Genomic DNA, 12734 nt, shown 5'->3' with positions numbered 1-12734 from the left:
CACAGCCTATCATTCAGCCACCTTTCCCTGCACCAGGGGGTTTCCTAAATGAAAGCTTACACAAGTAATCTTTAGAGATTTTGTCTGGGTAGGAAAAAAATATCCTTATTTATGTATGTATGTATTTATTTATTTTACAGGAATAAGCATATCTGTGGAGGTACTCTGGTAAAGGAAGAATGGGTTCTCACAGCAAGGCAGTGTTTCCCTTCTCGGTACAGTAGTCTGTAGTCTTGCAATATTGAAATACATGCATTTTCTATAACTTAGTAGTACAACACTTTTATTTAAATGCAGCAGTTTTCACTCCTGTTTATCTTTAACGCTGTTCTTCTGATGTCAAAATCCCTGAGAGGCCTTGGCATTTTCAGTTTTTATCATTGTTAATCTAAAGGAAGTCTGGTGGTTTTACACAGAAGTACGAACATGTTATCCAAGTGTAGTAGTTACACAGTTGCCTCTTTGCGGAAATAATCTTATGCTTTTTCTGAACTGGACAGAATAAAGTAGAAGTTTTGGGCAAACTTTGAAAAGTTCGAAGGTTCACACTTTCCAAAGATTTAAATGCTTGCATTCTAGTAGAAAACAAAATCACATTTTAGTCACAGCTAATGATGAAATTATGCAGTGGCTTCAGACCAAAAACTTATATTTGAGGATGTTGATTTTGGATTAGAAATTGGCAGTGTATGCTGACTTCTAGTGAAGCGCTGGTTAAGATCTTGTACTGTAATTATGTTAAGCAGAGCTTTTTGGGGTTATTTTATTATCCATGCAGCAAAATCCTAACTTACTTTGCTTAATTTAGTTACAAAGATCTGAAAGACTACAAAGCCTGGCTTGGAGTCCATAATATTAAAGGAAAGGGAGAAGAGAAGCACAGACAAGTTCGGAATATCTCCCAGCTGGTATACGGTCCAGCAGGATCAGATCTGGTTTTACTGAAACTTAGCAGGTTAGTAGCTCTATTGCTAATTCCAGGATTTTCAGCTACTGAATGAAATTCATCCTAAATAACAATGGCAGATTTAGTTCTGTACGGTTGTGATACTGCAGATGACATCTCTATAGGATAAACTTCCAATTATAAGATGTTCATGTCAGTTTTTTCTGGGCACTGGGCACAGCATGAATATATTAAGAAATTGGGAGAATTTCACTTGAAATATCCAGAAATGGTGGCTCTTTTACTCAGAAATCAGATGTTACTTCTGAAAAATTATGCCTTTTTCCCGATTATGAGGTTTAGTTTATTTATTTATTTTAATGTTCATTGATAAGTATTGATTTTCATTTATAGAGCAAATAGCAGATTGCATCTAAGACATCTGTTTACATATAAACTTTCAAACTTTCTCAGTGTTAAAAAAACTACATGTTCAAATGAAATGCTGTCATTACTTGCTTTTAAGATGAAAAGCCAAGTTCAACAGCATAAAAGTAGTGACATCATTTCCAGAAATCTCGTGACAGTTCACAAGTATAATATACGCAAAAAAGTAGAAGAATCCATCATATTCTCCAAAGATGGAAATGAAAGGAAAAGAATTGGTCCATTTTTTAACTTCTATGAACATCGTTTTAAGGATAGACTCTAGAAGGTATAATAAAATCTATCATGTGTATTGTTTGTTTTCTCTTTACAGACCTGCCATATTGACAAATTTTGTAGAAATAATCCGATTGCCCATTTCTGGATGTACCATTCCAGAGAAGACCAGTTGCAGTGTTTATGGATGGGGATACACTGGATGTAAGAAATTATTTTTAAAAACTAAATGAATACGTTGACAGCTTACTTCCTTCCTCTTGTAATTATAGGTGAGGCTGCTGGTATTACCTGATGCCACATTTGTCCAACACTTTTCATTATGAAATGCAGTTTCAACTTTCTTTTTTTTTTTTTTTTTTTATTTTGTAAATCTTTATGCATTTTATCCAAGATAAATTAATGTGAAATATTTTCTATTAATCCATTCTTTTCTTTAATTTTTTTTTTTTTTTCCCTTGAGAGAAGACAAAATGATTCAAAAATTTCAAAGAACAAACTGCAAAAACTAAATGGATTTACATATTTAAAAAAATCTGGCATAGTTGATTTAAAGAGTTCTAAGCCTGTTTTGAAAAATTCCGATTCATCTTCATGATTATTTCTGTATCTCAAAGCAGGCCACCTGGTGGAAAAAATAATACAGAATCATACAATACAAAATCTTAAGATAATTAATGTACACAAAGACAGTGTTAGTAAGGATTCACAGGTAGCACTACGTCTCGCATTTCCTAACTGTTGAGTGCTTGACCTTACTAACATTTATAAAACACAGATTTTGTGTGAAGTAAATACAAACTTTTGGTGAAGAGACATTTATTTAGACTTGGTAAGTATTATATCTGGCTAAAGATATGTTGATGATAAAGTAAATAGCTGCCAGTTAACAATGATTACTGCAGTAATTATTGTGCTCAGATTCCATTTTGCCACAGATCCTTAGTGAGCAGCAGTAATATACTCACGCTGTCCTGAAAGCAGAGCAGAAACATCATTGTAATTGTAAGGTTCTCTCCCTTGCAAGCATTACTTCAAACATTTCTTAGTGGAAGGCAAATAATCAGTGCCAACCCTACTGTAGATGACTGTGTTTAATGTTCCCAGCATGGCTGTATCAGATATCCTCTGGGGAGAATGGCTGTCTAAGGGAAGTAGGACTGCGGCATGGTGCAGCGTCACAGGAAAGCTTAGTTTAAGAGAACAGATAAAGGAATTTGTGCTATTGTGGAGTTACATAATACCATAAATACATAACATCCATCATCCAAGGACTTTGTACCTTATTTTATATGCTACTTAATGCAATCCTCAAAGCATCACAGTCAGGGAAGGAAGAAGTGCTACATTCATTTTTGTACTCAAGTAAACAGGATAACAATTCTGTGAAAGGCAAAGCTGACACGTTCATTGATCACTGTACAGAGAATGGACAGGTCCAGGCCCTCTATTTTAATTCACAGCTTGTACAGACTTGTCTTTTGACATGCGAACAAGAACAAGCTCCACGGGGCTCCTGCTTCCTGACCTTCACAATGATGAATGGAGATTGCATAAAGCTGTGGATCTGCTCTTGCAGGTACAAAGTCATTCAGTGTAGCTGAGCCAGTGCTGAACAAGAAAAATCCTGTACTGCTATGGTATTTTTAAAGTTACACGTCCTTCATTAGGCTATGGCAGCCACCATTTCATGTTAACCCTTGTTTAAGGCAGGAAGTGAAATCCTCGCTCTGCTAACAGGAGTGACAACATTTCACACTTTCCCTGATTTCTGTGATATGCCAAAGCAAGCTGGCAGTAGAATCTCTCTCTTTCTTCCAATAGTAAAAACCTCTTCAGATATTCTCAGAGAACTAAAGAGAAATGCACATCAAGACTATTTATTGCAAATTTTGTTTGTAGCAAATATAAAAAATCCTTAAAGGACAAATTATTGATAAAAGTGAGGATAAATGAAAATATGAGTACTGGGGACAAAGTACACTGAGTTAACATATAAGAGTAAGTTCATCCAGATTGCATCTTTAATATCTTTTTTCTTTTTTTTTTTTTTTTCCCCGCAAAAATAGAATAAAGTCTTTATTCTCTTTTCAATCCTAGTAGCTAACTATGATGGTCTTCTCCGGGTAGCAAACCTGTTTATTTTGGCAAATGAGAAATGCAACCAATATCTCAAAGGGAAGATCACTGTGAATGAGTCAGAAATCTGTGCTGTGGCTGAAACCATTGGTTCTGGGCCTTGTGAGGTAAATATTACATTTTCTAAGAATGTATTAAGAGCCATCAACCTTACTTTTTCTTTCTGAGAAATAATTTACTTGAGTTTTTTTATAATTATTCTCTCTGCATCAAACTTGTACACAAAAAAATGTACATGAAACTTCTGCACTGGAAAATGATTAGTGTTTCTAATGATGTATTTGCTGATGAAGTGTGGGAAGAAGTTTCTTTCCATGAGTTACTTTGTGCTACTACTCATGTTAAATATACTTAGGTGCCCAAACACTTCTCTAGACTGAAATAAATTTGTCTTCTGTATAATAAGGCCTACACTGAGTTGTGTGCTAGTAACACCAATTCATTTGGATTGAGCAGCAACTAAAGATTTGAGCAAATTGAACTCCTTAGCTACATGAGGATTTCCATGCAACATCCAAAAAAAAAAAAAAAAAAAAAGTTCACTGCTTAGTAGAGTGAATAAAGTTATGAAATAAACAGAAAGATCCAAAAATGTACTGAGATAAAGTATTACTCAGAGGAGTGAGGAGTTTGGTCTACCTAAGAAAGCATGAGCCATATCTCAGTGAGTGGAGGAGAAAGAGATGGTTTGATAACAATAGAGTTTAATACAGTTGGTTTTCTTGGGACTAATGTTGTTGGAGAAAAGACACCTGAGAAGAAATGCTGTATATCATTCATTATAGGAAGATATCTTTTTTTTGTATGTTGAAAATCTGTCTGATGAGATGATGTCTGGAAGGAAGGCAGTCCTGAGTATCATTATGAATTTAATATCTGGAGAAAAAGAGATGATTTCCTAACAGTAATTTGAACTTTTCCCATTGATATTACCAACCCATAGGAGAAACAGTCTTCACCAAGATGAAGTCTGTTCCATTTACTGTTAATGTATCACAGGATCCACTTTATTAAGACATTTATTTTCCTTAAAAATACAATATTTCATTCTAGATGAGCTCTTAGACATATGAAGGCTTATAAGTGAAACATCTGGATGGAAGTCTGATGGGGATCCTGAACTTTGTCTTCCCTTGCAGTGAGAAATTGACTGATTAATATTAGCAATCATTCTTAATCAATGCATGGTCTTCTGCTTCCCAAGTTCCCCTTTGAAGCCACTTTCCTCACTAAAGAACAAGCACAGAAACAAAATCAGATTGGCAGATAAAACTCCACTCTTGACATTGTTTTATGAGCAGCTTTGATGATACTGACAATTGTTTATTGTTTATAATCTGCTGCCAGCTAGAAAAACAAACATCAAATCATAGAATCATAGAATGGCTTGGGTTGGAAGGAACCTCAAAGTTCATCTAGTTCGAAACCCATACCACAGGCAGAGTTTGCCAACCACTAGATAAGGCTTGTTGCTTGTCTGCTGAGCAAGAGAAGAGTGCTAAGCATTAGCTTTTATTTTTTTGAAACAGCATATCACTCTGTGATACAAACATTACTGCCTAATTTTGCAGCTAGTTTGCTAGATTCAGTATAAATTTCATCTGGACTAATACTGCAGTGTCTGTGTTCAAGACCCAGATCTATGTGAACGTATCTAAATTACAATTTCATAGTAAAAGCCCCGCTATATGGCCTACACCTATGATCCCTCCAAAGTCCATGTAGAAGCTTGCTATTGCAGGCACAACACTAATCACTACTCTCCTACACAAATTAGGAAAGTATGATATCATACAGGTTACCTTACTAATAGGACCCCTATCAGACCATCTAAATTTTCTTTTTCTAAGCCTAGACCTAGAAGGCACACTGATGACCATCTCAATCTGCCTATGATACAAAGATTGCTTATTCATCTGTATGCTACATGGGTTTAGTCATTGCTGCAAGAATAATCTAAACCTTCTGATAATTCTCAGGGCTATAACTGTGATAATCTCCCATAGATTGACCTACTTTGTACTATTTTGCCTAGCCAACACAAACTACAAATGCACATAGCCAAATTCTCATCCTCACATGAGGTCTACAACCACTACTGCTCCTCAAGAGCTAGCTACCTCATGATTGCTATCAGTCAAATCAAACTTCTGTTTTTTAAAATGAATAAAGGTCAAGCACTGTCATTTCTCTAGTGATCCAGAGCAAAAAAAAAAAGCCAACAATGTTAATTGTTAGCTTTTATCTTTTGACTCTCTGTCTCCCTGTCCAAAAATGTCTGTGTTAGAGTCTAAAATCTATGTGAATATGACTAAATTACAGTTTCACCCTAGTTTAACTAGATGGCTTTAATGCTGAATGTGCCCTTGATTTAGTTGGATGTACACCAAATTTCCACTAAATACATACAGTGGTGCATACATGTCTCATTTCCTCAGAATACTGAACATGACTGTTTAAACAAATTATGTCTCTTTCTCTACAAAATGTTACTTTTAAAAAATTTATTCTGCCAATTAGTTCATAGATTCTCATTGTAGTGTGCTGAAATAGAATTGACTGCCAGATGCATAGGAATAGTAATTACTATTCTCAGTAGTCTTTGAAGAAAGACTGTTATCACAAATAATATGTTTATTAGTCATCTCACTTTCTCCTCATTATAAAAAAAATCATAGAATCATAGAATCACAGAATGGCCGAGGTTGAAAAGGACCACAATGATCATCTAGTTTCAACCCCTCTGCTATGTTCAGGGTCGTCAACCACCAGACCAGGCTACCAAGCCGGGCCTTGAATGCCTTCAGGGATGGGTCATCCACAGCGTCTTTGGGCAATCTGTTCCTGTGCATCACCAGCATCACCATCCTCTTTGTGAAAAAATTCTTCCTAATATCTAACCTAGACCTCCCCTGTCTCAGTTCAAAACCACTCCCCCTTGTCCTATCACTATCCACCCTTGTAAACAGCCATTCACCTTCCTGTTTATATGCTCCCTTCAAGTATTGCAAGGCCACAATGAGGTCTCCCCGGAGTCTTCTCCAAGCTAAACAAACCCAGTTCCCTCACCCTTTCCTCACAGGAGAGGTGCTCCAGCCCTCTGATCATTTTAGTGGCCCTCCTCTGGACCCGCTCCAAGAGTTCCATATCCTTTCTGCACTGGGGTCCCCAGGCCTGGAAGCAGTACTGCAGATGGGGCCTCACAAGAGCCAAGTAGAGGGGGACAATCACCTCCCTCTCCCTGCTGGCCTCCCCTTTTTTAATGCAGCCCATAGCACAGTTGGCCTTATGGGCTGCAAGCGCACAGTGCTGGCTCATGTCCAGCTTCTCATCTACCTGGACCCCCAAGTCCTTCTCCACAGGGCTGCTCTCAAGGAGATCTTCCCCCAGTTTGTATAAATAGCTGGGATTACCCCAACCCAAGTTCAGCACCTTGCACTTGGCCTTATTGAACTTCATTAGGTTTGCATGGGCCCACTTTTCCAGCCTGTCCAGGTTCCTCTGGATGGCTTCCCTTCCATCCAATGCATCAACTGCACTGCTCAGCTTGGTGTTATCCACAAACTTGCTGAGGGTGCACTCGATGCCATTGTCTGTGTCACTGATGAAGATGCTGAAGACCACCGGTCCCACTTGTGGCCACCCTCCACCCTGACATAGAACCACTGATCACAACCCTTTGGCTGCATCCAGCCAGCCAATTCCTAGACCACTGAACAGTCCATCCTTCAAATCCACACCTCTCCAATTTAGAGAGAAGGATGTGGCGAGAGACCATGTCAAAGGCTTTGCAGAAGGCCAGGTAGATGACATCCATAAATATTGCACTTAACTGTATCTGAAACAGAAGAATAAGAGTTGGTAGTCTGATGGCACTCAAATTATATGTAAAGATGGATTACTTGCATATGAATAAACAAAAGATTACTTTGATATTGGTTCATATAAGTTCTGGTTGTGAAAAAGACGTCAGAGGCTAGGGTTTGTTCTGAGGTAAAGATAATTTTATTGCCTGTTCGTTGAGCTGTGTACAACCCAAGAGAAAGCAAGCAGTAGGGGACAGATGGGCACTGTGGGCACTGTGTCTTGAAGCATTTTAGGTGACATTCTTTTTTCTTCTTTCTTTCTTTCTTTTTTTTTTTTTTTTTTCCCCTAGCGTGATTATGGTGGTCCCTTGGTTTGTGAACAAAACAGGCTAAAAATAGTAGTGGGTGTCATTGTTCCTGGCCGTGGATGTGCCATTCGAAATCGTCCTGGAATTTTTGTTCGAGTCTCACATTACTCCCGGTGGATACACAAGATTATGATGACCTACAGAAAACCCTGAAGAAAACTCAACAGCTTCCATTTACAGAGAGATTGTGGACAGCATAGAATTAAGGTGTAATGTAAAGATCAACCATTTTTAAACTACTTGATAGTCAAGTTTGTTGAACTTCTTTTAATATTTATAGGTGTTATTGGTGTTTTGTCTATCAGTGTTGTTTTATAAATATTGAAGTAACTTACAGTATATGCAAGTATGGTGACATATCTCCTGAAGATACTTGAATGGGTAAACAATTTTGCAAAGATATTATTACTGGATGATTAATGGTTTTGTACAAAAAGATCACATGAGCTCTTTTTTTGCTGCTCTTCAGATTATCTTAGAAGGGGTAACGCATTATAGCTTTATTTAACACAACTTATTCTCTCTATGAGCCGCACACTTCTCTTCAGATATGACAGTAGTTCTACTGAGAGAGATATACATCTATCAAAGACAGCATATATCACCCTATTTCTCATACCCCCTTGAGAGAGGTCAAAAATGTCAATATTTCATTGCAAAAACATCCCTTTTGAAATTAATCTTCTCATTGTTGACAAACTTTGACAAGCCTTCAATCAGTGAAGTTCTCACAGAAGTCAGTATCACTTCCTATTACAGTACTTGTAGGCTCTTCCTATACTTGGTCCCTTTAGTGTGAAGGTGGTCCCCTAAAAGATATCTCAAAAAATTCTCTAGATAGGCAAAGAGATGTAGTAATGAACTGGTTAGCAAACTGTTGATCATTTTTTCAAAGTTTGTCACAGAACTAACTGTGAATTTACAGTATTAGAAATTGTATGTGATCGGATTGAAAAAGTAGTCTTGATTTGCCACTGATGGACATTTGCCATTAAAAGTATCTAAACTAAATATGTCCAAATCCTTCTCAAGAGGTAAGTGTTAAAAATTGAAAGGATCCTACATATTGATTTAAAAGTAACTTTGTTAACAGTAGGAAAAAAAAAAAATAGTTGAATCTGGCACCTGGATGAAAGACAGCAGTAGGAAAATAAGTTATATATTAATAAACTTTTCAGAGACTTCAGATATTTAATAAGATCTTACCTAAATTTGGTCCAAAATGTGTCCTTTGTATAGTCTCTTTCAGGACAATAAAATTATTTCAGGGAGATGATCTTGTACAAAATGGGGAAAGCATCACTAGTAGTTAAGCACTTTGTGTTTCCTGCCTACATGTGGAACTATCATTTCCCTTTAGGCTGATTTGGAAAGGGAACATATAGTCAGCATCTGTGAAAAGTGCTTGTTCCCCTTTAGATATGTAACTGTATGTCTGGAATTATAATACATTTAGCAGCTGGCAGTATGCTATAGGTGGCACCAACTACCCTGTAAATTCTAGAAAGTAGATACAACACATATCCAGTTATTTTTACTACTGTACATGCAATTGCATAAGTAACTGCACTATTACTTCACTTGTGACAGTGCACTTGTATATGTTTCCAGTAGCAAATTGTAAGGTATATAGATCATATCTAACTGCATAGCCACTAAGCTGACATGATGATGTAGACATATAAAAGAACATTTTATTTCATTCTGAAGACGCAGGGCTGAGTTCTGCCCTGGCAGAAAGTAACCATTTCAGAAGAGCTGTCGTGGGAGGCCGTTCTCATGTTAACTCACCAAATTATTTTCTTCAGCAGTGCACTTTGGCTACAGTGAGACTTAAATATGCTTACATCTCCTAGTCAACTAGGATGAATTTCAGCCCAAGCTTAAATTGCTTGGCTTGCTGAGGTTTGTGTCGAGCATCCAGCAATGTCTACTGGTGCATAGGAAGAAATATTTTAGGAAGTAGAGCATCTGAAATTCGTTCTGATGTAAATAGTTTCCTTGGAACAGAAGCAACTTCCCTGTACTGGTAACCTGAAGGTGTGGATGCTACATGGGTAGTCTATCTATCCTGGCTGCTTCTGAAGGCTTCATACTCCTTTTTGTCTCTCTTACTCACCAGGCTTAAAGAGGGCAGGATTTAGCCTGTTGTATTTACAATTAATTATTGCAATGTATGTAAAGACTGTATTCTTACTCAGTATATACTGAACGCAGCATATTGAAAGAATTAACTTTTTGAGAGAGACTTTTGAAAAAACTCCAAGTGAGTTTTGTTTTCAGTCATTAGTAGAATGTGGATAAAATAAATAATTTCATGTTCACTCTTTGTACCCTAGGAATTCTTATGTGCTCACTGTATTATATGTGCAGGCGTTTTGTTATGTCTATCTAAAAAATTGAATCTTAAAATATTTTAGTTATAATCTTCTGCTGTGCAGAAGGCTGTGATTTTTATATATATATACACACACACACATATAAATATATGATTAAAAAATACTGTTTTTTGTTAGACAACATGTAAGGATTTTTACCTGTTTGTTCTAGGCATCACCTCAGTAAAAGAAGTTGTTCAGAGTTGATGCTCCAGAACTTAACATGTTTGTATGCACTTGCTTATCAGGTGCTCTTGCTCTCCCTATCTCTATATGGAGGGCACACGAGACTCTGAAAAGCAAGGGAAGAGAAGAATAATGATATGTGGTAATGAATTTGTACTTCATTTATTCCTGTGAATATTTCTTGTTGGTACCAATGGTACCGTGCCAGGCAACTGTTATAACTACAGGATTCTCTTAAGAAAGAACACTCTACAGACACTCATTCATTGTTCTAACATATTGCTCTCTAATAACAGGTGGACTTACTCTAGTGCCCATCTAAATTTCTGAAAAGCCTCTTACTAACTTCAGTGGGATTTGGACTTTACTTTGCAGATGTGATTTTGTTCATAATTATAATTAAAGGATACAGAACGTAAACTGTTATCTAAGGACATTCTTAAATTCCTTTGAATTTTGTCTTCCTTTTCCTTGCTGCAACTTATCTATGGACTCTGAAAAGTATAATAACTGGATACAGAATTTCAAACCTAAGACCTGATTTTGAGCTGCTGAAGTTAGTTTAACTCAATGACTTGTTTTCTTATGGCACTAAAACTGGCTGACACTTCTTCCTTTCCTTAATGAAAACATTTCTCCCTTTTAAAAAAAAGGGTTTGTTTTCTTTTTCCTATCTCTTTTTCTCTCCTAAAGCTCATGATTCTCAGAGAAACTATAGCACTCATTGGGAATGTACTGGTCCAAATCTTTGCTGCTATGGCTGAAATCTTCTGTAGTTTGAAATTAAAATTCTCCCAGGCATTCTGCAGACCTTAGCTGTGTGTAATGCCAATATACTTGACAGAGCTAATCACTTGAGTTAGGGTTTTCCAGACAAGGGTCCAAATATACTTCTGAGGGTCAAAATCTACTCAGGCAAAATGTCCCTTGAAATCAATGAATGTGATTATCAAAGTAGGGGCTGAAATTTGCTCAATGCTTTTCCCTACAGCTGTGCACTGAACTTAATGCATCCTTTTACACCGAAAAGCATACCAGTTCTGGACTACAAAGCAACTGCAAGAGCAGGCAAGGCTTTATTGCCATCTTTATGGAAAGCTGGTTGTAAACCACTTCACTCCCATGAAATCTATATAAAACCAATAGTATTGGTTGTTTTGTCTTCTTTCCTTATCAGTTGTTTTGTTTTTTTTTTCCTCCCTCACATGCACTGGTATATTATTGTTCTATGAATGTTAGGGCTGCTGGCAAGAACTGACATGGCTTTTCATCCTAAAATTTTACAGTGTTCCTTTTTATATATACTCTTGGGCATTTGTGTATGGTGTTTTCTTGTGTGGGATCAATTCAGGGAGCTGCCTGTGGAATTCAGTGTATGATAAGAGTATTTTTTCATATTTAAGTGGGAAAAATAGTGCTTCCATTAATGACAACTGACCAAATGCCTAACGAAAAGGGAACACTGTGGTTATAACCTGTATTACGATCTTCTGTAATTAATGGCATCTTCAGTAGTTAATAAAGTTGGTATTTTTGTAACCTTGTTTACTCTTATTATTCTTAATAAAGTATTTTATAAAAAATATCAACCTAATTAGCACTACATTTCTTATTTAAAGAAGAATCTTTGGAACTGCACTATTAGGAAAAAGCCTCAGTAAAATGAATGTCTACCAGTCCTAATTTCAGGAAAGGATTTTACTTGTGCCGAGTAAAGAGGGCTGGTATTTTTAAGATCTTCATGCATCCAATACTGAGAGCAGCATAAAATGAAAGATAAAACCAAATCAAGGTGCGATCCTGCTGAGCCTCTCCAAGAGATTTGTGCTGGAATTCTGCATAGACAATGACCCAAGCATACTGTGGGGAGAGTAATTTGGACTGAAAAGTTGTGCTTAATCTAAACAAGCATTTGGCACAAAGCTTATACTTTCTTGCAGTTCCACTGTGATAGGTTTGGCATTTAAAATATGTCTCTTAACATGATCAATTACATTTCAGGAAAGATCCTCCATTACTATGTCATTTAGTATTACCAGTGGTACATAACTCAATGCAAAGTGAACAAACTTAGATGCTATACTAGATGTACTTAATATCAAGAAAAGTCAACATCAATTGCTAGGAAAAAAAAAATAAAAATTGTGAACATTATTAGCATCACTGGATGAGCATCTCTGTCCAGCTGAATATGGTCAAGCTCCTATAGCATCATGGCATTCTGGTTCAGCAAGTTCGAGTAAGAGTCAGTAAGTTCATAGATGTTTTTTCATTATCCAGATGAAATTTCTAAATTCTGTGCATTTCT

At 36.7% G+C, this 12734-nt stretch overlaps 1 protein-coding gene across 1 annotated transcript in view; it reads left to right on the top strand.

Annotated features, from left to right (window-relative positions):
• The window catches only part of HGF (hepatocyte growth factor), a gene marked incomplete at both ends in the record, with an annotated part of 57738 nt that extends 49723 nt beyond the window's left edge, over positions 1–8015 (top strand). Inside the window, 5 exons of the mRNA XM_079540345.1 lie at positions 141–215; positions 809–955; positions 1647–1753; positions 3650–3795; positions 7845–8015. Of these exons, the coding sequence (XP_079396471.1) occupies positions 141–215; positions 809–955; positions 1647–1753; positions 3650–3795; positions 7845–8015 (646 nt within the window). The remainder of the gene's footprint in view (positions 1–140; positions 216–808; positions 956–1646; positions 1754–3649; positions 3796–7844) is intronic.
• Between the last annotated feature and the right edge of the window lie 4719 nt (positions 8016–12734).

Source organism: Tetrao urogallus (genome assembly GCF_951394365.1).
Source record: "Tetrao urogallus genome assembly, chromosome: 1".
Classification (NCBI taxonomy): domain Eukaryota; kingdom Metazoa; phylum Chordata; class Aves; order Galliformes; family Phasianidae; genus Tetrao; species Tetrao urogallus.
Note: the sequence above shows the minus strand (reverse complement) of the source record. Positions and strands in the feature narration are given on the sequence as shown.